Raw genomic sequence first — 23,762 nt, forward strand, 5'->3', positions numbered from 1 at the left:
TTCGTATTTTTTACCTGTGAGTTCCGCCAGAGCGACTGTGTCCGAAGTCTCTCTAATGTGTTTAGTTTCTAGTTGTTTGATGTCGCTTTCTAGCTGGTCTAGCTGTGCTTTTGTTTCGCTGTCCCTTCTGGCTTTGATTTCTATTAGTGTGTCCCTGATGGTCACCTTAAGGGCATCCCACAGGCATTTTGGGTCTATGCCTGGTGTGTCATTTTCTTTGATGTAGTCTTTGATGGCTTTTTCAATTCTGTTTGTCTACTTGTTTTGTCATGGTAATGTTATTAAGGTGCCATCTGCGGGTGATGTGCTTGTTGTGTTGGCCCGTCAGCTGCAGCTTGATGCAAGAGTGGTCTGAGAATGTTCTTGCAGCAATATCTGTGTGTTCTATCAGGTGTGTGTGGGAGCATGAGATGAGGATATAGTCTATTCTACTATAGGAGTTGTGTGGGTTGGAGTAGAATGTGGAATCTCTGGTGTCTGGTTGTTGCAGGCGCCATGGGTCTTTTAAGTTGAATCTGGTGCATATGTTTTTTAGAGTGTTGTGGGAGGTGGGAGGTTGTGCCTGGGATCCTGTTTGTCTGTCTTGGGTGTGGTCCAGTACTAGGTTGAAGTCGCCTGCCATGACTGTCATTTGGTTCGTTTTTTCCCTCCATTTCTTTAGTCACTCCCTCCCAGAATTTTGTGTTATCGGTGTTAGGTACGTATATGTTTGCTACTAGTATGGTTTCTAGGACTCTTTTTAGCTGTGTGATCAGTATCCTGCTCTCGTTATTGTACTGCTCTTTCTCGATGGTTATGTTGGATTTGCTATTTATCAGGGTGATAACACCTCGTTTTTTGCCTACGGCTGGTGAGCAGGCTGACTGAACTATCCATCTTCCTCTAAGCTTTCTCGCGTCGTCCATGGAGAGTTTTGTTTCCTGTAGTAGGATAACGTCGCCTTTCGTCTTTGCTAGATAGTCTAGTACTTTCTTTCTCTTAATGTCGTGGTTTAGACCTTTGACGTTAAGGGAGACAATTTTTAGGTCAGCCTGTATTGCGTTATTTTTATTCAGGCTCTGTGTTACCAATCGCGGGCCAATTTGGGTCTCTACATGGGATTGCAGTACCGCAAGTTTTTCTGAGCCTCTATGCCCTGCCTTCGTGGGCCAGAGTGGTTACTTGAGGTGATTTCTTTGACCTGAACGACCTGTCTGAAATTTTAGTTTGGACATGGACAGGGACGTGGACATAGACGTGGACGGGACATACTGGGAGCACAGGACACATGTAACAAACATAACAGACAGGAAATCCTGTCCCTTCCCTCTCCTCCTCCACTCCCTCCTTCCCCCAGCTAATAGTTCGTGCTGTAGACGTGCGACAGCAAGGTCCCTCCCGCCCGCTACACCCCCGGGATTGATTATCACGTTGCTCTATTTTGCTTCTACTAAGCGCCACCCCCTCCAAAGGTAGTCCTGACTATCGCAATTGTTGTGATCATTGATCGTTCATGCTTAAAAGTTAACCCCTTCCCTGCTCATGACGAGCTCAGCTCGTCATGAGGCACACTGGAGCTGTGCTTATGACGAGCTGAGCTCGTCATGAATAAAGCCAAATAGCAATTTCCAGCACAGGAGGGGAATTGCCTTAGCAGCCAAGGTGTTAAAGGATATAGGCGGATATATGGCTGGCTACTTCTCTGAATCTTTTTCTTGCTTGAGGTAGGTTTGTCGTGCGCGCCTGCCGTCTCCGGCATTCCCAGGATCTTATGTTCCCTTTTCTTTGTCGGTCTTCAAACTCAGCTGCCTGCTTCCGGAGGTCTATGGTTGCTTTGGCAATGGTGCCTACTGCCTTGCCTGTGAGCTGTGATCTGTCTTCCATATCACTGACTCTTTGTTCTACAGTTGATAGTCTATTATTTGTTGTGTGGATGTCCGCTCTGACTGCTGCCAGTTCCAGTTTTATGGCATACGTAGTTTTCTTAGTGGATTTGGCTAAACCGTGGACTTCAGCCAGCTTTTTAAGTATACTGTCCAGGGTGCTGCTGATGTCCGCCTTTGTTTGAAGGGGGATTCTGGTTGGCCCTCCGGCTTGGTTTTCTTAGGTTGTTGCGCCGGCTTGCCTTTGCTCCTGGCCATTATGTTTCTCCCCAGTCCTCTTTTCTCCTGCAAGAGTTCGTATCTTTTGTTACTGCTCTGTGGTATGGGATGGGATGTCCGCTCTGGTAGGTCGTTCGCGTTTGGTTTTGGACTGGCGCTTCGTTTGGTGCTCGCTTGCTGGGTATTAGTTGCGACTTTTGGTTTGCTGACTCTCTTGTTTGTTTGGTACTTCCGGGTCTTTTTGTCTGCCACGTTGGGCTCCTTTTAGTGGGCGAGAGCCGAGTCTCTCGCAGTTCTTATTCTGTTTGATTGCTTGTAGCCGCTCTTTTTACTCCTCGTCTGCTCTTATAAGCCACCTTTTGCTTTCTTGCACTTTTGGCCCTGGTGCATGGATGGTCAATCTCCTCTACTTGCACCTTTGGGTGATTGTGGTTGGCCCCGTTATCACCTTCCCCCGACCTGCTTCTTGTCTGCTTTTCAATCCGATCCCTGTGGTGGTTAGTGTGAGCGGTTATTGGGGTTGTTCACTCCCCGTGCTTCACTGGAGCCTCGGAGCACCATAGCCCAGTTCCCCTAGCCCAGTGATCGGTCTGCCGAGAGAGTCTGTCGAGAGGGTGAGTAGCTCTGCTCTTAGATTGTGCCGTTATTGCCTATCCATGGGCTTTTGGCTTCTGTTCGCACTGATCTCTGTGAGCATAGTCCGCCGGCCGATCTTGTACTTGTTTTTCGGGGTTTTAATTTCTGTTGTCTCGCCTCCCGGTAGTCGCACTGCACCCTCCATGCTTTAGCTGGCGGCCTTTATGCTTAAGCAGTCAGTCCTCTTGTTGTTCGTTACTGCCGGTCTCCTCTGTGCGCAAGATGTCTGCCCCGCTTTACGCCAATCCTTTACCAATGCGCCACCCGTTCTGTTTTCCCTGCTCCACCCTCGCTTTGTGCAAGATGGCTGCCCCCTTTAGTTAAGGGGTTTCGGTTTCGTTTTTCCACCTGCTGTGGAGAGCTTCGGAGGCTTTTGGAGTTTTTGTTGGAGGCCGTCTTTAGATCCGGGTGGTTAGCGCTCTGGTGTATTGGTGATGAGTGCCGGCCGTGTTGCTGCAAAGCGGTTTTTCTGCCCTTCATTGCGCTAGCTGCCCGGATCCCTTTGTTTTCCTGGTTTGCCCTGCCCTTATGTGCAAGGTGGTACAAAAGGGGGTGGTGATGGACGGAGCATTTGAATCAATCAAACACTCACACCCAGTCAAAAGATCTGGGTTTAATCCACCCAGTTCTTTAGCCCATTTTGCCACCCCAGTTCAGACATGGCTTTATGCAAATCAGTCTGACCCTGTGCCTCATGGGAACAGTCCAGCCCGTACTGCCAAGCCATGTCTTCCCTGGACCGGAAACAAGCTTCCGAGGACCGGTTTCCGGCAGGTTCAGGGGTGCCCCTAAAAGGCAGAGACCAATGGGTGCCTTCCCTGGGGTGGGTACACCCACATATAATGCCAACCTCCAGTGGGAGGGGAGAATGAGCCATTCCATGGTTGGCTGAGTCCGCCATCTTTAGGATGGCGTGGACTGAGAGTTGTGCTTCGCCTTGCTTCCCCCCCCTTAGGGGTGGAGTTGGCAGAGGCGGGCACACCTCTCTTCCTCACCTGTTTTTCCCGCCCGTTCTCCCACCCAAAGTGGGGGTCAGAACCAGTTGGGACCAGTTGCTGAGAGCAGCAAGTGGCCTGGAGAAGCTCACAAAGGCGGCAAGCCTTTCAAGCTTCCTCTTCGTGAATCCTGCCCATTCTGGGGGAGGAGGCTTGGCACCTCGTCTTAGGATGTGCATTGATTCAGGCACCAGAGAGCAGCAGGCTCTCGACCCAGGGGTCCAGAAACATGTCTGGTGGTGGCAGCAGAAAGCCTGGACACTAGTGGTAGGTTAGTTTTCAGGGCGCATCTCTAAGATGCCCCCTGAGTGCATTTTTCATGAAATCCCATACAGGCATCAGTGTGGATTAAATGTGCTGAAAAGTTTGATACCAAACTTCTCAGTTTTTAGTGTAGCCATTATGGTGCTGTGGAGTTCGTAATGACAAACTCACAGCATCATATACTCTTAATGGCAGCACTGCACTTACAATGTCTAAGAATGTACTTACAAACAAATGGACAAATGATATACGATGCCTCCTTTAAATTAGAATACAAGGAATATACATTTACAATTGAGATTATCATATGTTTTTTAAATTAGTGATCACGAAACTCTTAATCAGGTATCTGAATAAAAATGTTTTTATAAATCAGTCGGTTACACTTTCACAACAAGCATTGTTTTTTGTTTATGTTCATGCAGCAATTGTAAATGTATATTCCTTGTATTGTATTTCAAATGAGGCATTGTGTATGATTTGTCCATACTACTACACAATTAATGTTCTGTTTCACTATTGAGCCGAAAAGGGAATTTGTTTGTTGTTCTACACACTTTCCCTTTTTGCTAAGATCAGGGTATCCTCCTCATAGTTACGCATTAAGGATGGACTTAGACACTGTAGGGGCACAGGGCTCATGCACCGGTACCCTCACCACTGGTATAGTGCACCTAGCTAGAGGGGTGACTGACCTATGCCAGGGCAGTGGGTTGTAGGCATGGCACACAGATGTGTGCCATATCGACTCTTCACTTTGTTCAACACCTCAACATGCAGCCTGCAAAGGCAGTGTGTGTGTGTGTAAAGGTACAGGGCCTCCAAGGGTGGCACAATAATTGCTGCAGCCCTCAGAGGTCTTCCCTGGTCACAGTGCCCTGGGTACCAGTGGTACCATTTACCTGGGGCTGACCTGTGGCTAGAGATGCCAATTGGGTTAGTTTTGGGGAAAGAACACAGGCCCTGGGAACCTGATTGGCAGGGACCCAGGGCACATCCACTCAAAATGCATCAGTAGTCTGGCAAAAAGTGTGGGGGGGGGGTTACTGCAACAGAAACCCACTTTTCTACACACGAGTAACTCAAGTGATTGATGTGAAAAGCAGAAACTACTTTAGGAAGAAGTGCGGGATTGGTTTTAAGAACCAGTTTGTCTTTGTGAAGTTGAAAGAAAGGCTCTTGTATAGTTAATGCCTGGAGTTTACCAACTCTCCTTAAGGAAGTGATTGCGATAAGAAAAGCAACCTTCCATGAGAGAAATTGTAGATGACACTTGTGCATTGGTTTAAAGGTGGGCCCATTAGTCTGAAAAGGACTATGTTCAAGTTCCATGCTGGTGCAGGTAGAGCTCTTGGTGGTATTACTCTTTTTAGTCCTTCCATAAAAGCTTTAATCACTGGTACCTTGAATAAAGGTAAGTGTTGGCTGTTTTGGAAGTATGCAGCTCCTGCTGCTAGATGCAATTGAATGGATGTGTAGGCCAATTCAGATTTTTGTAAGTGTCAAAGATAACAGACTATGTTTTGCACTGAAGCATCAAGGGGATTGATATTGTTATTGTTACAGTATATAACAAACCTTTTCCACTTGCTGCATAAAATGCCCTAGTAGTAGGTTTCCTAGCTTGTTTTCGGATAGTCATCGAGTTTGTAAATAACCAAACTCGATGACCTCAGGAGCCAAATAGCCAGGTAGAGTTCCTCGGGATTTGGACGCCTGATTTTTCCATGGTTCTGAGTGAGGAGACCGGAGTTGAGATGCAGCTTTTGATGTGGAACTACAGAGAGTACTAACAGGGTGGTGAACCAAGTTTGGCGTGCCCATGTGGGAGCTATAAGAATCAGTTGGAAGGATATTTGTGTGTGCTTCCCAACTACCAGCGGGAATGAGTGGGAGAGGCGGAAAAGCGTAAGCAAATATCCCTGACCAGTTCATCCATAGAGCATTGCCTTTGGAGAGCTGGTGTGGGAACCTGGAGGTAAAGCTTCGGCATTTTGAGTTTTGAGCTGTGGCGAACAGGTCTATGTGTGGAAATCCTCATTCCTGAAAGTAGGGAAGAAGAACCTGGGGATGAAGTTCCCAGTAGTGGATTTGCTGCCTCTGTGTCACGCCTGCCAGCATTCCGGCCAGTCGGCGCTGCATGACAAAGATGGCCGCCCAGTAACGCGCATGCGCGAGGGAGTCAGGCAAGAGTCTAAAGCCTGACTTCCCCACTACTCTGGGCTTCGCGTTCTAGTGTTCTCGCTTGTTTGCGGCGCGTCACTTTCATAGAGCCCTTTCTCGTCGTTTCACTGTTGTCCTGTTTGGCGTTCTCCGTCTGAATTACCTCCCGTGCCTGTTTCTGCTGCGGTAGCTCCGTGAGTTCTAGCATTGTTGGGAGTACTTAGAGGTGTCTCCTTATTGCCTCCGTCCTCAGTGCTGTTTAGACGGTCCTCAGTCCCCTCAGCCTATTTTGACGGGCCCAATCTTTTCCCTATTTACCTGACCTCCTGAGCCGGCTGTCTTCTCTCCTTTTCCCTTGGGAGAATCTGTGCCCATGTTACGCGGTTCAGTCTATCGGCCGGACACATAGTTCCGTCGATCGGCCGGACTTGCAAGGCGTGTGTTGTGGAGTCCTCCCAGGGGTTTGTGGGAGTCGTGGTCCGCCAGGTAGTTCCTTCCTATATTTTACTGTCTTTTGAACTCTCTGGTATTTACAAAGAAGCTGGCATTCGTCACAGTGCAGGGGCAAGAAGATATGGTAAGGTACATTTGGGTCTACTTCGTTACATCTGCCCAGACATGCGATAGTGCTAACTTTTACATGGCTGTGTTGTAGATAGGCCAGTCAGAAGACCCGCATGTAAAATAAACCTGAGATCCAGTTCGCCCATGTACACTGCAGGGTAAGAAGAGGATAGACACTTCACCCTTTTTGACACATACATGTAGAGACTGGTGGAATAATTTCCTTCTCGTTTTCATAGGCTGACATCAGGCTTTTCCATTTGGTGGCATGGTTCAGTAGACACACTTGTTTCTAATCAACTGGCTGATCCAAGAGACTACTTGTCTTCTTTTAGGTAAGAAGAGACATCTGGGTATCCAGTGCTTGATGATGATTTATTGTTGTTTTGTATTAACCTAACCCATTCCTGCTAGCACCAGCTGTCGCCTTGAGGTAGACCAGTCAGAGGAGTCATGTGTTACAGGGGAGTCTAGTGGTGCGGGCCCCTAATACAGACTGGATCTGTAGGTGCAGCTTCATATTTTTTCTCAATTCAGGGGTTGAGGACACGAGCTCCGACTGGATTTTTAAAAATCTCTGGTGCATGCTTAATAACCCCCTTAAGCATGGGTAGAATTGGAGTGGACCTTTGTGTAGAGTCGAAAGTGTCCATTAAAAAATCTTCCTCCACTGTGTCTGTGTGTAGGTCAACTCCATGGTATTGGGACGCCCTATGGACAAGTTGGTTAAAGCCTATAGTGTCATCTGGGGGGGGGGAAGGCCTAGAGAGATATATATATCATCCTGGGGAACATAAGGGGGTCAGGGGTGTTATAATCAACCCATGGGTTAGGGGAGTGAGGAGGACTGGCGTTCCCTAATGGATCATCCGCACCTCCCCCTGTATCATCAGAATCGGTATCCAAATCATATTCATCACATCCTACTGGGGTACGGGATGGTGTAGGAGAGTGATGTGGAGGAGGAGGAGGAGAAAGGATCCTTGATGGAGAGGTTGCAATGTCTCTCTTTTTAGGAGGAGGAGCCGGTGTAGGCGCCTCTAGTGGTCGCTTCTTGGAGCTAAGAGTCAATTGACCAGTCTTTGGATCTTTCACAAGAGTCTTTTGGGTAAGATCTGGTTGAAAAAGTTCCTCTGTATAAGGCAGATCCTTCAGTGTCGAAGTTTTTGGTTCCGGAGGCTTTTTCGGCACCGACTCGGTAGCTGTTCTAGGTTCTTTTGGCTTGGAACTTTGACCGAAACATGGTGTTTTTTCGGTTCAAAGGTCTTTTTCGGCTGCGAAACATGGGAGTCTGGCCCTTAGGTGGCAGTTTTTTCGTCGGCTCAGAGTGTGCTTTCGGCGTCGATGAGCCGGTGCAAGTCTTCGGCGCAGAGTTCTTGGATGTCGAAGCAGCGGTCGGGGTGGATAATGAAGAAGATGGCTTCTTTTTCGGTGCCGGTAGGTGTGTGTCGGCACCGGGGGTAGGCTGACTCGAGCCCGAGTCGCCTGAAGGCTTAGTAGGCTTCTTTACCGAGCCCGAAGGCGGGGCATGGGAAGCAGTCTCTCTGTGTGCACCCGGGCCAGAAGGTGAGGGTTTGACCGAAGACTTTTTGGAGGGTGTCGAGGAATGGTCAGGGTCAACGTGTGTACTTACGACCCGCTGTGATGGAGTGATGTCCTCAACGTCTGAGTCCTCGGTGTCTGAGTAGCTGAAGCCTTCTTCGGCCCGCTGCTGTTCTGGCACATCGATGCCCTCTTCAAACATGTCGTCGGGGATCGAAGCGGACGAGCGAGCCATGGTACTTCGAGCTCGTTGGTCCCGAATTGTCTTTTTGGAGCGGAAGGAGCCACAAGCCGAACAGTCCCTGGCCTCTTGCTCTGGTGAGAGGCAAAGATTGCACACCTCATGGAGATCGGTGTGGGGAAACTTCGACCCACATTGAGGACACTTCCTGAATTGCGTCCTTTCCATTAGCCAGAAGATAAGGCCTAGGTAGACCGAAGGCCTTCGTTGACGACCGGAATCAAAGACTTCGAAGTTGTCGATAGTCGCGTCGAGAGGGAAACGCGTTCGAGACAATACCGTCGGAAACGGGTGAGGGATTGCGCGGCGAACGGAAACTCTGTTCAAAACCGGAGCGCAGGAAACCCATCCGAACCCGATGGCGGGAAAAAACAATCTGAGGATGGAGCCGATGCCCATGCGCAATGTGATCCAAAGGAGGAGTCACCTATCTCGTGACTTCCCAAAAACTTTTCAGGACAAAAACAAGTGCAAACATCCAGGTCCAACACTAGATGGCGATCTATGAGTCAGTGTGTAATCTACAGCCCATATGCCTCGAACCAACCCAACTCAATGGTACTCATTTTATCGGCATCAGATGGATGAAAAGATAAGTGGACCCGCCGGGATTCGAAGATGTGACCATGAGGTCAAACGCAGGCCCCTGCAGTGGAAGCATTAGTGGAGCCACTAGACCCTGTTATGACTGGTGGGGTTGGGATTGAGTGAGAATGGACTGCTGAAAATTGTGAATCCTGGCTGCATTGGGAGATGCTAGAGCTTTGTGAGCGTTTATTGTGGCTCCCAGATAAGTGTGTGTGCTGGAAGGCTATAGCTGAGACTTTAATGCATGTACTGTAAACCCTAGTTGGTGAAGTAAGTGAATAGTAGCTCGAGTGTGTTGAAGACACATTTGGTAATTGCTGGCTTTGATGAGCCAGTCGTCCAGGTATGGGAAGACATTAATGTGTTGTCTTCTTAGATGTGCTGCGACTACTGCCAGACATTTGGTAAATACTCTGGGAGCAGTGGTGACTCGAAACGGAAGTACTTTGAATTGTTAATGATGCCCCGCTATGATGAATCTGGGGTATTTGCGTGAGCGGGATGAATTGGAATGTGGAAATAATGTGTGTTTTAAGTCTAGAGTGGACATAAAATCGCCCTGCTGTAAAAATGGAAGCACTTCGTGTTACCATGTGAAAATGCTCTGATAGTATGCAGAGGTTTAGTTCTCTGAAAACTAGAATAGATCTGAGGGAGCCATCCTCTTTGGGTATGAGAAAGTACAGGGAGTACACACCTGTTCCTTTATTTTGTAACGGCACAGGTTCTATGGCTCCTTTGGACAGGAGAGTCTGGACCTCTTGCTGAAGTAGATGTAAATGTTCTGGTGACATTTTGTGAAAACGTTGCGGAATGTTTGGAGGATTGGTGGTAAGCTCCAGGCAATAACCATGTTGGATAATTCCTAGCACCCATTTGTCTGTAGTTATGGATTGCCAGATGGGGAAGAATTGCAAAAGATGTCCCCCGACAGGTGTTAGATGATCGGGGGAAGTGTAGGTAAGTCACTGTTTGCTAGGAGAGGGCGAGGTACGTTGTGTAGAACCTGTACCTCTAACCTTGCCATTGTTACCTCTGTACCCTCCTCTAAAGAAGCCTCTGGAAGAGGAAGATTGATTGTTGCATTTGTAGGGTGCAGCAGTAGTGTCTGAAGATATGACTTTGGACAGCCACGATAGAAGGAGCAACCAAAGGAGCCTGATTAGAAAGACTGTAAGGCTCCCGTACATTTGGCTACTTCCGTATCCTTTTTCATCTTTTCTAAGGACAGATCTACTACAGGTTCAAAGAGATGTTCTTTATCGAATGGTATATTTAAAATGGATTGCTGAACTTCAGGTTTGAATCCAGAGATCCTTAACCATGCATGCCTCCTTAATAGCACACTAGTATTGACTGCTCTAGCTGCAGTGTCAGCAGAGTCAAAGCACACTGAATTGATACATTTGAGATGAGCTTTCCCTCTTGGACTAGGTATTGAGCTTTAGCCTTCTGCTCATCTGGTAGAAAATGGAGCTATTGCTCCATCTCGTCCCAGTGTGCCAGATCATACCTGGCTAAAAGGGCCTGTGTGTTGGTGATACGCCAGTGACTTGCTGCTCGTGTGGCTACCCTTTTACTAGATTGTACTCTTTGTCTGGAGGAGGTGCGTCCCCTGACGTTTGTGAATTAGCCCGTTTACGGGCATTAGAAACGACTAATGAGTCCAGTGGTAACTGCCCTTTAATAAAAGCTGGATCTGATGGTGCAAGCTTGTACTTTTTGTCTATCCTGGGGTGAGAATGCGAGCTCGAACAGGATCTTTAAATATATATGGCCTGAATGTCTCATCATGCCTTTGAGCATGGGGAGTGTGAGTGGACCTTTGTGTGCCACTAAGGGTATCAAATAAGAAGTCCTCTTCTAGGGATTCTTTATGCAATTGTACCCCATGATACTCTGCAGCTCTAGATAGTAATTCTGTGCACCCTACATTGTCGTCCGTAGGGGGAAGGCTTTGTAGGGTAAAGGTCTGGGTCATTATCTGTGGGCGAGTCGGTGTTTTAGAACTTCCAGGGATCTGCTGGCAAAGGATCATCCCCACCATTCCCATCATCAGGTTGTTGAGGAGAGCTAGTTGGTGTAATTAGCAAGTGATGTAACTGTGGGGTAGGAGGTGATGGAGGAGGAGGTGGAGGGTGGTACCAACATGCTTCCTCTTCAAAGGAATATGATAAGTGTCCTCAGTTTCTGGTTTATGTTTGTGAGGCAATTTGGTAGAAAGATGTCCTGTCTGAGGATCAACACAGAGTTCTCGTTGTTTTCCGTGCTTAAGGTTTAGGTTCAGAAGCTGGTTTTGATTTTTGGCGTCAAATGTTTCAGCTCCGAAGCGGTTTTTGCTTTCGAGCCTGAAGGTTTTGGTTCGGTGCTCGACTTTGGCAGACTCCATCCCGAGCTGGAAGGCTATGGTGCAGGTTTCAGTGCAGAGCCAGAAGGCGGAGCATTGGAAACCTCTTGTAGGCTGACCATGGCCCAAAGGCTGAGGTGGGACAGGAGCCTTTTGCTTGGGCTGAACAGATGTTTGGGGGAAGGGGCGTTTGGTACTCACGATACCATGACCTTGCAGCACGTCTTCTTCCATGTATGAGTCTGATCCCGAAATAGATGCAGGTTCTTCCTGTACTTCTTCGGCCCCTTGCACCTCGTAATCTTCCTGCTCTGAAGATGTCTGGCATGGATTTAATGTTTTGGCTCTGCATTTCACGACGTTGAGCCAGACGATCGCGGTGCGTTTTCTTTGAATGGAAAGATTTACACGTGTTGCAGCTCTGTTTGTTTTGCCCTGGAGATGAGCACAAGGTGCACACTTCGTGTCAGTCAGTGCAAGGGTACTCCAAGTGGCACTGAAGACAGAATTTGAATGGAGTCCGTTCCTTACTGCGAGTTGGACTGATGCAGTGAGGCCAGACGACCTTCCACGGGTTTTCCAAATGAAATAGAAGTTTTTGTCGACCGAGTCGAAACATAGAGAAGTGGGAAATGAGTAGGTGGATTGCGCACCCAGGGGAACCCGAAGAACAGTTTAGAACCGGAGAACAGCAATACACTTCTGAACTTGAAGGCAGAAAAAACAATCTACCAATGGAGTCGATGCCCATGCTCACTATCACCAAAAGGAGGAGTCACCTGCCTCGTGAATATAAAGACTTCTTCGAAGAAAAACAACTTGGAAACATCCAGACCTAACACTAGGTGTCAGGAGTATGCAAAGCATGTGATCTACAGTTCACATGCCTCGAACATGTATTTAAGGAGCTTTAAATACAACTGCAGGTCGCCTAGTGCCATTGCAGATGTAGGGAGCAGGCTCTGTATATACTATACAAAAAAAAGGTATAGTGTACACAGAGTCTAGTGGGTCCCCAAAGGTATGGCAGAGGTTAAAGCAGAGAATACCTTACTCTCAATTCAGTGTTAGCTGGGCTGAGGAGTTAGGCTATTCAGAGGGTAGTGTGAATGCACTTGTACCAATTCATGCAAGCCAGGAACACACACACTCAATGACTAACTCCAAACCAATGTTTTGCAAAAATACTACTTTAATTACTTTTATTTTTGGAACAAAGTTGTCCTGAGTTACAGGAAAGTAGACTTTTGCGGTAGGTAATATTTTCACAACGGCAGTGAAATACCTTTTGGTCTTGGAAATGCTTTGGTATAGTTAATCCGAAACAATAACATTTATTACTTGAAAAAGATAGACAGTTGTATGCAATAGATACAATGCAATGCAATCCTAAGGAAGGAAAACTGAGTTATACATCAGGAGGTAAGTACACAACATACTTTTCCAGTATTTGGGTTTTTTAGACTGGCCCTGGGCAAGGGTCAGTTTAAGGCAGGCACTGCACCGCCAGCAGCACTGGGGGGCCGGATGCAGAGTTTGCCAATCCCAAGGCTAGACTGGAGGCACCCGGAAAGGTGCGGGGTTCAGTACCTACATTATGGTGATCCATACTGGCAATGATGTTTGCGCTCGCTGTCGGTGGAGGACAATGAGGATGAATGGGAGTCAGTGGGTTGCCAACGCCAGTACCGTCTCAGTCGTCATCAGCAAATCACTGTAGGTCGAAGGGAGGCACCGCCAGCCGAGCAGTTGGGGTCGTGGAAATTAAGATGCACAGGAGATGGAGGAGTTCTGCTAATATTGGCCCATCTCGGAGAGGCCACCATCCAGCTGCGATGCTTTCTTCTGGCAGGGCAGAGTCGCGTCGACACAAGTGCCGGTCCTCTACGGTTTTGGGTTTCTGTTTGCAGGCGTGAGTTGCGCTGACATGAGTGTCGTTCCTCAACGACCTAGCGCCTCCAGCCCAAAGGGAGGTTCTTGAAGATTGTTCGGTGGAAGGTCCCTAGGGTTTCTTGGAAGCCTGGAAGGGTTTTTTGGAAGGACAGATAGTCCAGTTGTCGAACTGGCTACAAGCAGCGAGGTTCTTGCTGGGTTCTTTCTGCAGCAGTTCAGTTCCTGGTCCGGCAGCGGTCTTCCTCAGTCTTCTTTTTTTGGTCCGTCAAATCTAAGGGACATGGTTCAGGGGAGCAGTAGCCAATGGCCGTCCCCTAGGGTGACCACACCCTTTGGGGGCCCCCTCCCTTTGGGGAGAGGGGCACATCCCTGTTCCTATTGGGCCAAATTCTCCAATTCAAGATAGAGAATTTCTAAGAGAAGGATTCCCCATAGCTCTTGTGGAACCTAGGGGTGTGCCAGGTTGAGCTGGATACTCCTACTCTGCTTACAAATGTTCCCGCCTGTCATGCTGCCAAACATGGGGTGTGGACAGGGGAGGGGGCTTCTCCACTAGTTGGAGCTGCCTAAATCAACACATGACAAGGTGAGAGACTTTGAGGCTTACTGCCAAGTGTTGCTGTTCCTGCCAGGAGGAGGTGTGAAGTACCTCCAGTCAGAACAAGCTTTGTTCCTGACCTCAGAGAGCACACAGGCTCTCACCCCATGAGATCAGAACCTGTCTGGTGGTGGCTGGCTTATGGGGACCAGTCAGCCAATACACCAAAAGTTGGTTGCGTTTCAAGGGACATCTCTAAGATGCCCTCTGAGTGTTTTTTATAATGAATCCAACACTGGCATCAGTGTGGGTTTATTACCCTGAGACGTTTGGTACCAAACTTCCAAGTTTTCAGTAAAGCACTCATGGTGCTGGGGAGTTCGTAATGACAGCCTCCTAGCCCTTGTACTCAAAATGCTTCACTGCACTTACAATGTCTGTGAATGGCATGGACGCTGTAGGTGCATATTGCTCATGTAGCTATGCCCTCACCTGAGATCTGGTGCACTCTGCTTTATGGCTGTAAGGCCTGCCAGAGGGTTAACTTACCCAAGCCACAGGCAGCGTTGGCGGGCATAGCAAACAGGGAGGTGTGTCATGTCGACTCTTCAGTTTGGTCTGCACCAAAACATGCAGGCTGCAGTGGCGGTGTTAAGGTTAGGGGTCTCTGAGGATGGCATACTACATGCAGAGGCCCTCTCTGGTCAAAAAGTCCTTGGTAACATGGGTACCTTTTACAAGAGACTTTTTTATAGCACAAACTAGACCCAAAGATATCCATTATCAGATCGCTTTTCTTGAGCACAAGTTTTTGTTAGGCACGGGGCGATGAAGTGCTTTGCCCAGAATCACAGGATGTTGAGCGTCATTGCCGAGACTCGAAACAAGTTTCCTTCGAGGTCGACCGCTCTAGCTGTATGGCTTCATCCTCTCCCCACTTACATGTGGCCCAGAGTTGGGCCAATTGTGGGAACAAAGGTATCGTTCCAATTTGAGTATATGTAATGCCGAAGCAAGCACATGGAAACAAAGGTAGAGTTTGGGGAAAGAACACAGGTGTTTGGGCCCGGTTAGCAGGGTCCCAGTACACACACCGTCAAGTTGGCATCAGATATCCGGTAAAAAGTTACGGCGTAACCATGCAAAACGGGGCCCTTTTCCATAGTAGAGAACATGGAGGAGCAGGGGGTGAATGCTAAACGGAAGAAAATGTAGAAAATGTAAATGGAACAGATCCTGATGGTCAAAGGTAAGATAACTGGAAGGAGGCAATCATCTAGGTTAAGGGAGCTTTGGATTAAGGTCCAGTTGGGGATAGGCTTCCTATCCAGGATGAGGAAAGTTGGAAGCATTTCAACTATTTTCTGTAAATTCCCCAATTTAGTGTTAAGATCTTTTAGAGGTTCGTAACAAGAAACTTCAAGGTTCTACCTTTGTGTCTTTTTCTTTTGTTCTTTCTTCTGACTGGAATCATGTTCGATTCAAGTCAGAGAGGTGGCGGCTGGAAGTTGCAGTTAAATGCACGTAGGGGGATTACAGACATGACAAGTTACTACTTTGTTCGTTTTTTTTTTCTGTTAGAGACTATTAAACTGAGTGAGCAAACTCCAGGCCTCGACTGTACAACATATAACAGAAAGGGAGGAACCCCACTATTATGAAAATAGGGACAGGGTAAGAATAGTTATAACCTCCAAAAAAGTCCCTACACACTAATACTCAAATATTGGTAAAAACAGGGCATACATAACAATTTAACAAATGATCACCATGAGACTAATAATATTAATATTAAGAGGTCCAACCAACAACAAGTAATAATAATAATAATAATAATAAAAATAATTGCCAATAAGGAAAATTTCAAAACACAATTTATTACATAAATTGAATTATAAAAACAGTACATATTTAACTTATGTTTTCTCAAAATTGTGACTTGTAAAAAACTGCTTACTTGTGTCATTGTGATATGTTTTTAACCTGATGTACTGTTTATAATTCAATTGATGTAATAAATTGTGTTTTTACATTTTCCTTATTGGGAATTATTTTTATTTTTATTATTACTTGTTGTTGGTTTGCCCCCTTAATATTAATATTATTAGTCTCATGGTGATCATTTGTGAAATTGTTATGTATGCCCTGTTTTTACCGATATTTGAGTATTACTGTGTAGGGACTTTTTTTTAGAGGTTATAACTCGATTGTACAACAGCCATGTACATTCTTTCCGGGCAAACTGATCCTCTGGACAAAGTGGCATTCCATTCCTGATGAAAGTAATGACGCCCTTCCATGTAAGTCAGCTTTCTACGCTCTGATTCAGGGGGAACAGCTCCATAGTCTTGACTCCAAGAGGGCCCGCTGTTTCCACATCGATCAAACCAGAAACAATCCATTGAATACTAATCAATGTGTGGGCTTCTCTGGGGAGAAAAAGGGAAAAGCAGTCCAAAAAAGAACCATTTTCTGACGAGCAGTTCTATGCATTAGGATCTGCTATGGGCTAGCCAAGGAACAAGCCACAGAAGGCTTGCATGCTCATTGCACCAGAGCAAAGTTTGCTACCACTGAGCTGGCATGCGGCGTGCCAATCTTGGCCATCTGCCAGGCTGCTACATGAGCGTCCCTCCACATGTTCACAAAGCATTAATGCCTTGATAGTCAGGTCTGGCGTGAAGGGTGCGTCACATGATCTGTCCTCCAGAATTTCATGGTCTAAGCCATTCCACAAGCCCACCACCTGGGGCGGCACGGCTTTGGTATCTTCACAAGGTGAGAAATCTGCAATTAAAAGTTTCTATCAGAGGAACAAGATACTTATCTTTGGTAACGTATTTTCTGGTACGGACCATCTAACCACAGATTCCTCACCGAAACTCCCTCCTCACCATTCTGTGAAATTGACTCACATGGTCCATTAATAAGATCCCCACCTACTGACACGTTCTGATTTCTATGGGCTCTGTAACTGATGGCGCAGACAGAGATCAGAAAGAAACATGTCAGTGTAAGGACGTCATGTAGATATAGTGGCCCAGACATAACATCCGTTGCGGGACTTATCAGACACGGAACCACAAGATGCTACCTATCTACTTGTAAGGCAATTGCAATGAAAATTGTCCTGCTCCAGTCTGGCACCAGGGGGTATTTGTAAAATGAGGAATCTTCATTAACAAGTGTCCATCAGAAACATTTGTTTCAAAGGAACAATAGATGAAAGTTGGTTTATAACAAAGGCAGGAGACACAAGTTTGAGATTTTACAGAGGGCAGTAAACCTAGAGTTGAATAAAAAATGGATCCAATCAGAAAGAGCTTCTGTTTAATGATGCTATATAGTCTGTGCCAGAGGAAGGAGGACATTTCGAAAGATGAATATTGGTCCCTATCTGGAGTTGGAAGTGGTAAAAAAGGGTTCTATGGTGGAAAGCATATGAAAAAGATGAAACATTTGGAAAGAATGGAAAGGAAGCCAAAGGGAAAAACAGACAGTATGGCTTTTATGCCAAAAGAAAGAAAGATGTTCTTTGTGACATACATGGAAAGCTGGAGTCAGAGTTTGATAAAGATGATTTTGGTGGCATACAAAATAAAAATGATTTTCAGGAATTTGATGAGTATGTTTTAGACCTCCAACAGGATGATATTAGTAATGATACTCTGGTACATGATTAACCATATCCTTCAGCAAAAAAATGTGTTAAAGGATCCTCTGGGCGAGAAAACGTTTACACCTTATGGCATGAGGTGCTTGAGAAGTGCACTGGTGGCCATTGCAGCATGTTGAAAAAGTTACAAAAGAATGGAGCAGGAAGTCTCTAGAAAGGGAAGTGAGGAATGTTAGGAGGGCTGCGTGCTCAAGGACCACGATAACTCATCTTCAATCCAGAGCGGATACCTTTTCTCGTTAAGTTGGGAAAAGACCATTGGAAAGGTCTGGAACAGTCACTGAAACAAGATCCACAAAGGCTTTTGGAAGCTTTGAGTACTTTGCAGCAAATAATGGATATGAGCAGGAGAAGTGCACATTTCAGAGGCAAGAGTCAGACACCAATTGGCTTCCTGGGAAATGCAAACACTGAGCTCATAGCTGAGAGGCAGCACTATATGAAAACTAAAAACTGGGTGCTATGGCTGGCAGGTAAATGGTGAAGATGCATAGGGTCTTCTATTTTACAAGAATGCCTGGTTAGGAGTTTAGGGAAATAGGTTTTAATATTTAAGATGCTGGACAAAGCAACAAGTAATATGAGAAAAGTACTTGGTGGAAGTGTTTTTGGTAGGGCCTTGCAGGATGCAACTGATTACCAGCTGTGGAGCATCCATGTTTCAATTATACGATCAGTCCAGGGGATTAGGAAGAGGTCTTCAAGTCATAACGGGCTTCTTTCCCTTAACGAGAAGAGTAGAGAGAAGCATGGGTTTGTGTGGAAGAGCACAAGTTGGCAGAGGTTACCAAGATGAGTGTACTGGTCTATTTCGAGTTTTCCTTCCAGAAGGTAATTTGAAAACTTTTTACAAGAAATGGCAAGGGCTCACACGGAATCAGTGGGTGTTGCAAACTATTTTAGGTTCATAACAGATTTTGTGTTAGTCCCACAGGAGGAAAATCAAACCAGGGAATTAATGTTACGTCAAGAACATAGATTTGGCAGATACTAAATTCAAGCAAATGTTGGAGAAAAGGGATCAATTTTTCAAGTAGGAGAGGAGTACAGGAAATTTGTACTTTTTTGGGTGACAAAAATCACATGTTGGCGCCTCGTAACAAATTTCAGGGAATTAAACTCATTTTTAGTTCAAATGCATTTCAAAAGTTCATCTACTGAGAGATGTTATAAGAGGGCGGTTGGCTAGTTAAATTAGACTTAAAGGAAGTCTATTTCATGGTACTTCTGGAGCAAGAGTCATTTTCTGCTTTTCAGATGGAAAGGTCACTCGTACCAGTTTTGGTGTGTGCCTTTCGGTCTTTTGTCAGCACCCTTGTGTTTACAGAAGTCGAGACCAGTAAGAGATTTTAAAGAAAGAAAAGCTAGTTTCATTTTTATTTTGAAAATAGTTTGATAATGTTGCAAAGTCAAGAAGAATTGGTGGATTATCTGCAAATGGTTAGATGTCTTCTCAAAAGTCTGAGTTTCAGTCAATTAGTAAAAACTGGTGGTGAGCTCTTCAAGGGTATATGAATTTCTGTTCTTTTCAGGTTGACAAGGTTCATGTGAGGCTAATGTTGCCAGGAAGGAAGATAAACTTCATAATGCTAGGGATTCGATATGTCCTGACCAAAAGAGGGATCTCTTTGAGGGATTTGGCCAGAGCGATATAATGGGCCTGCTTCCATCATCAATTAAGGCAATTTTTTACCCAGACCATTGCATTATGGGGCATGCTGGCCTAGCTCTTGCAGCCTGCAGTCTTTCCGTCCGAGCCCTTGCAGGTGCAGAGCGCTGGTGAGATTATTTATCGATATTTTATATGGGTCTCTTTGAATTAGTAACTCAGTAATTAGAAACTGGTATCTCGTACGCCTATCTGAAGAAGTGAGATTTCGTGGACTAGCTAAGTGTCTCTTACTGGGTGCCTCAGCTGGCGGAAGAGAAGTAAAGTGCCTTTTATTGGATGTGTTCTTTGTAGGAGGCACAGATTTCCTCATTCAATGGACCCTTTTTACCTCTGTCTGAAGAACACAGTTGTTGCTCGACGCAATGTGATCAACATAAAAAATATATATATCTGGATTGGTAAAGAACGTTTATAACGTAACTTTTAGTACGCAGGGAATCACAACGCGATTATTACAACGGCCGTGTTGTGATTCCGCATACCATTACTCCGCAAGTCGAAAGGCAGAGGGGGGGAAGTGGGGGGGGGGAGGTGTCGGATTTAAAATCTAACACCTTCCCTAGTGTCCGCACAGACTAGAGTTGGAATAGTAAATTATACTATTCCAACATCCAGCGCCCCCCTCGGCAAGTCGTTGTTACAACTTGCGGTATAATGGTATGCGGAATCACAACGCAGTCGTTACAACGACCGCGTTGTGATTCCCTGCATACTAAAAGACTGCGGAATAAGGAGGCATATTCATCCGTATTATTGCAGTGAGGGGCTTTGGCTGTGCTCTCCTATTGGTAGGCATTAGCACGTTTTGAATGAGCAGAAGTTTTGTGCTTCCAAAGAAAATAGTGCTTCCAGTGCACTGCATGAGTATTTTGTTGATGTATTCAGCTGCCTGAGCAGTGTGGGACTTTTGGGAGAAAACACATGGCGTTGTAAAGCCTTTAATGTTTTAGACAACTACATCATTTACTGTGTCTTTGGCAGATGCACAGATGGGAGGAATGCAGTCACGAGGAATGTAGTGCAGTCCCAGCACTTTTCCCTTCCATCAATAACTTTGGAGTACAGTTTTGGGTTTAAAATAAGTATCGGCTATACTAAACTACAAGGATTTTTAGGTCTGGCTTTACCGTGTATCTGTTATTTGACCTTATGTCATAACACAAAAGAGCTTTTAGAGCACTACTGAAAGGGGGGAATTGGCTCTACCCACATGCTGGTTCCCCCACGTATGGGGCTCGAAGGAAGCAAATTTGTTTGCTTTCACTAAGAAGACGTATTGCTCTTTTTGACTTACACTTGATACAGCAGGGCTGAGTTAATCATGGGGGCAAGACAATTATCATGGCCATAGGACAGGTCGGTTTATTATGCAATGCTGTGATAAAGGCCTTAGGCTTCACATTTATTGTGAAAAGCAAATGTTAAAAAGTCAATAGACATTTAAGATCAGCTAGTTATTACTCTACTTTAAAGCTCAAGATGGATATTATGTCACATGGAATCTCACAGATTACCCTAGCAGGCAAGAATTTTATTGTTGGTTACTCTGTGTGATACGCCATGGATATTACAGGGTTTTCTCAGTGAGAGTACCTGTTAGGCCCTCTTAGGCAATTAGCCAACTGTAATTTTGTACATCGTTTTAATTTTAAGACTGTGTCTGATGGGTGCTTTGTGTAAAAGTTTACACTCAATAAAGCATGCCTGAACAGGCGCATCGTTGCAGTTTCTACTCTCTTCGCAAAAAGGGCGGTTGCGCAGTGCTGACTTTCTCGATTTTTATCACTTTGTATTATTGAATGTTTTTATCACTTTGAAATCGATAAATGCATTTTTTTTAATAAAAAATAAATAAAGCAGGCCTGAGTTGATTAGAGTGACCAGCTCGAGGCCTGATTGGTGCACTGGGAAATGTTCCGTCCAATGCGATAGATATGGTCTGCTTATTATGAAAAGTCATGACAAAGTCGGTTGGTCTAGTTTATTTAGTGTGCATAGCATTTGTTAAAGCCAATAAGCATTTAACACTGGTTATCACACTGGGTAACAAGCTATCGACAGGGTTTTTGTTACATGCCATCTCACAGATTTCTGTAGTAGGCAAACGTTTTGTTGACTGCCACCCACTCTGACAAACCCTGTGATGATTCTTGTGAAGGCCTGTTAAGAGGAGTTGTACATTGTTTGCAAGAAGCATTATTTTTATTTTTTATTTTACAAATTTGCAATTCTATAACCTTTTGCATTTAGTTTGGAAGTTTGCGTGCACTTGAATAGGCCGATGTAAAGTAAAGGGTATATGCTACATCTGTTCACTGGGAAGTCATGCCTGATTTAATGGGTTTGATCAATTTATTATGAGACATTAAGAATTGAAGTAGGCCTGACCATGATCACCTGGGAGTTGTAGGACTTCTTCAACCTCTGTGGAATTTGAAGAATAGGTGACTGGAATAGAAGTCCTAAATAATTTCACCTACTAGTTGAAGAGAGAAGCCTCCCCTAGATATCTTTTCTCCCTAGAGACATTGTTCCAGATAAATGGTTAACTTGGGAAACTATGAGACAAAAGAAAGCCAATTTCCTGAACATGCTACATACTAAGAACCACAACATATAGTATTTAGTGGAAACCTGTAAAGTTGAAACAAAGCTATCATGCATATTGGCATACAAGGAATGATCACGGACATAGGTCAAAGACTTGCACACTGCAATCCTGTGCCTAAGCATTTATAATAGTCATCATGGTTATGTTTTAATACAGCACAGCAGCACACTGGTCACGGATTTGTGCCAACTTTACCACTCTCAGTCCTGCTAGTTTTCAAAAAGAACCAGGCTTAACACCACCTTTACATTAAACCGATTGAGAAGATAACAAGGTTGGTGTCATTCACAGTAACTGTGAAAGAGATTAGCTGTTATAGGGTCCATATATATTAAAGATTCAATTTACTTCTTTCTTACCTTTCATTGTGTCAAGAACAAAACACGTTTCATCCTGAAAATTCTGTATCATCTGAAATATTTAAAAAAAATTGCTTTAAATGCATGGCAGTGAGAATGGTTATTAATGTATCTGCAAGAAACAAAAACATGTGAAAGGGAATAATTTTCCTGGATTATTTCCAAGAATATCAGTATTAACAGGACAACACACACAATCAATTTTGCAAAATTTGGTTTTAAACATCTGAATGTGCATTTGTCCATTTTTGGGAATATATGGAAAATGCTACTTACCAGTATGCATCTGTTCTTGGCATGTAGAGCTGCAGAGTTACACACTGTGCATAGATTGCCACCTAGCGTTGGTCCCGGATGTTTGCAGTTTTTTGTCCTGAAAAGTCATTGGAAGTTACGAGATAGGTGGCTCCTCCTTTGGACAATAGTGCGTATGGGCATCGGCTCCATCCTTAGATTGGTTTTCGCTAGCAGGGAAATGATGTAATTTTGTAAGAAACAAAAGGATGCTTAAGATAATACTGGAACAGATAAAGGTAGCCGGGTGGGCGTGTGTAACTCTGCAGCTCTACATGCCAAGGACAGATGCATACTGGTAAGTAGCATTTTCCGTTCAAGGCATATGAGCTGCAGATTACACACAGTTCATAGATTGTATAGCAGTACCCACTCTTAGCGGTGACCACCAGTATCTGTTGCAGTAGTTTGAAACAGTGTTTTAAGTACAGCCTGGCCCACAGTAGCTTGTTGTTTAGTTTGCACATCTACACAATAGTGTTTTGTGAATGTGTGCGGTGTAGACCACGTAGCTGCTTTGCAGATGTCATCTAAGGGAATGTTCCCTAAAAATGCCATTGAAGCCCCTATCTTTCTAGTAGAATGGGCTTTAGGAGGAACAGATAATGTACGTTTAGCTTTGTGGTAGCAAATTTGTATACATTTGACAATCCACCTAGCTATCCCAGATTTTGATATGGGGTTGCCTTTGTGTGGTGGTGAGAAAGACACAAAAAAATCGGTTTAGTTTTACGAAAAGGTTGTGCTCTTTCAATGTAGTAAAGCAATGCTCTTTTGATATCTAAGGTATGAAGATCTCTTTCTGCGACCGTTTGTGGCTGTGAGACGAATAAGGGCAGCTCTACAGATTGATTGAGATGGAAGGGTGAAATGACTTTTGGAAGGAATTTAGGATTGGTACAGGGAACAACCTTATTATGATGCATTTGCAGAAAAGGTTCCTGAATGGTCAATGTTTGTAGCTCACTAACTCTTCTTAGAGATGTAATAGCTACTAGGAAAGCAACTTTCCAAGTTAGGAATTGCAGTTCACATTTATGTAAAGGTTCAAAGGAGGGTCCCATTAACCATGTGAGAACAATGTTTAAATTCCACACATGTGAAGGTGGTGTTTTGGGAGGAATTATTCTTTTGAGGCCCTCCATAAAAGCTTTTATGGCAGGTACTCTAAAAAATTATAGATGTTGTCTATTTTGTAGATATGCTGCAATGGCAGCAAGATGCAGTCTAATAGATGTGTACGCTAAGTTACATCTTTGAAGGTGTAGTAAGTTTCCTATGATGTGTCGAATAGACAC

The 23,762-nt window shown here is 45.1% G+C and overlaps 1 protein-coding gene across 1 annotated transcript in view; it reads right to left on the reverse strand.

Annotated features, from left to right (window-relative positions):
• The window catches only part of TFCP2 (transcription factor CP2), a 311,771-nt gene that overhangs the window by 31,535 nt on the left and 256,474 nt on the right, over positions 1-23,762 (reverse strand). Inside the window, exon 15 of the mRNA XM_086965818.1 lies at positions 22,171-22,222. Coding sequence (XP_086821944.1) covers positions 22,171-22,222 — 52 coding nt within the window. The remainder of the gene's footprint in view (positions 1-22,170; positions 22,223-23,762) is intronic.

This window comes from Lissotriton vulgaris, chromosome 1_1 (genome assembly GCF_964263255.1).
Source record: "Lissotriton vulgaris chromosome 1_1, aLisVul1.2, whole genome shotgun sequence".
NCBI lineage: Eukaryota > Metazoa > Chordata > Amphibia > Caudata > Salamandridae > Lissotriton > Lissotriton vulgaris.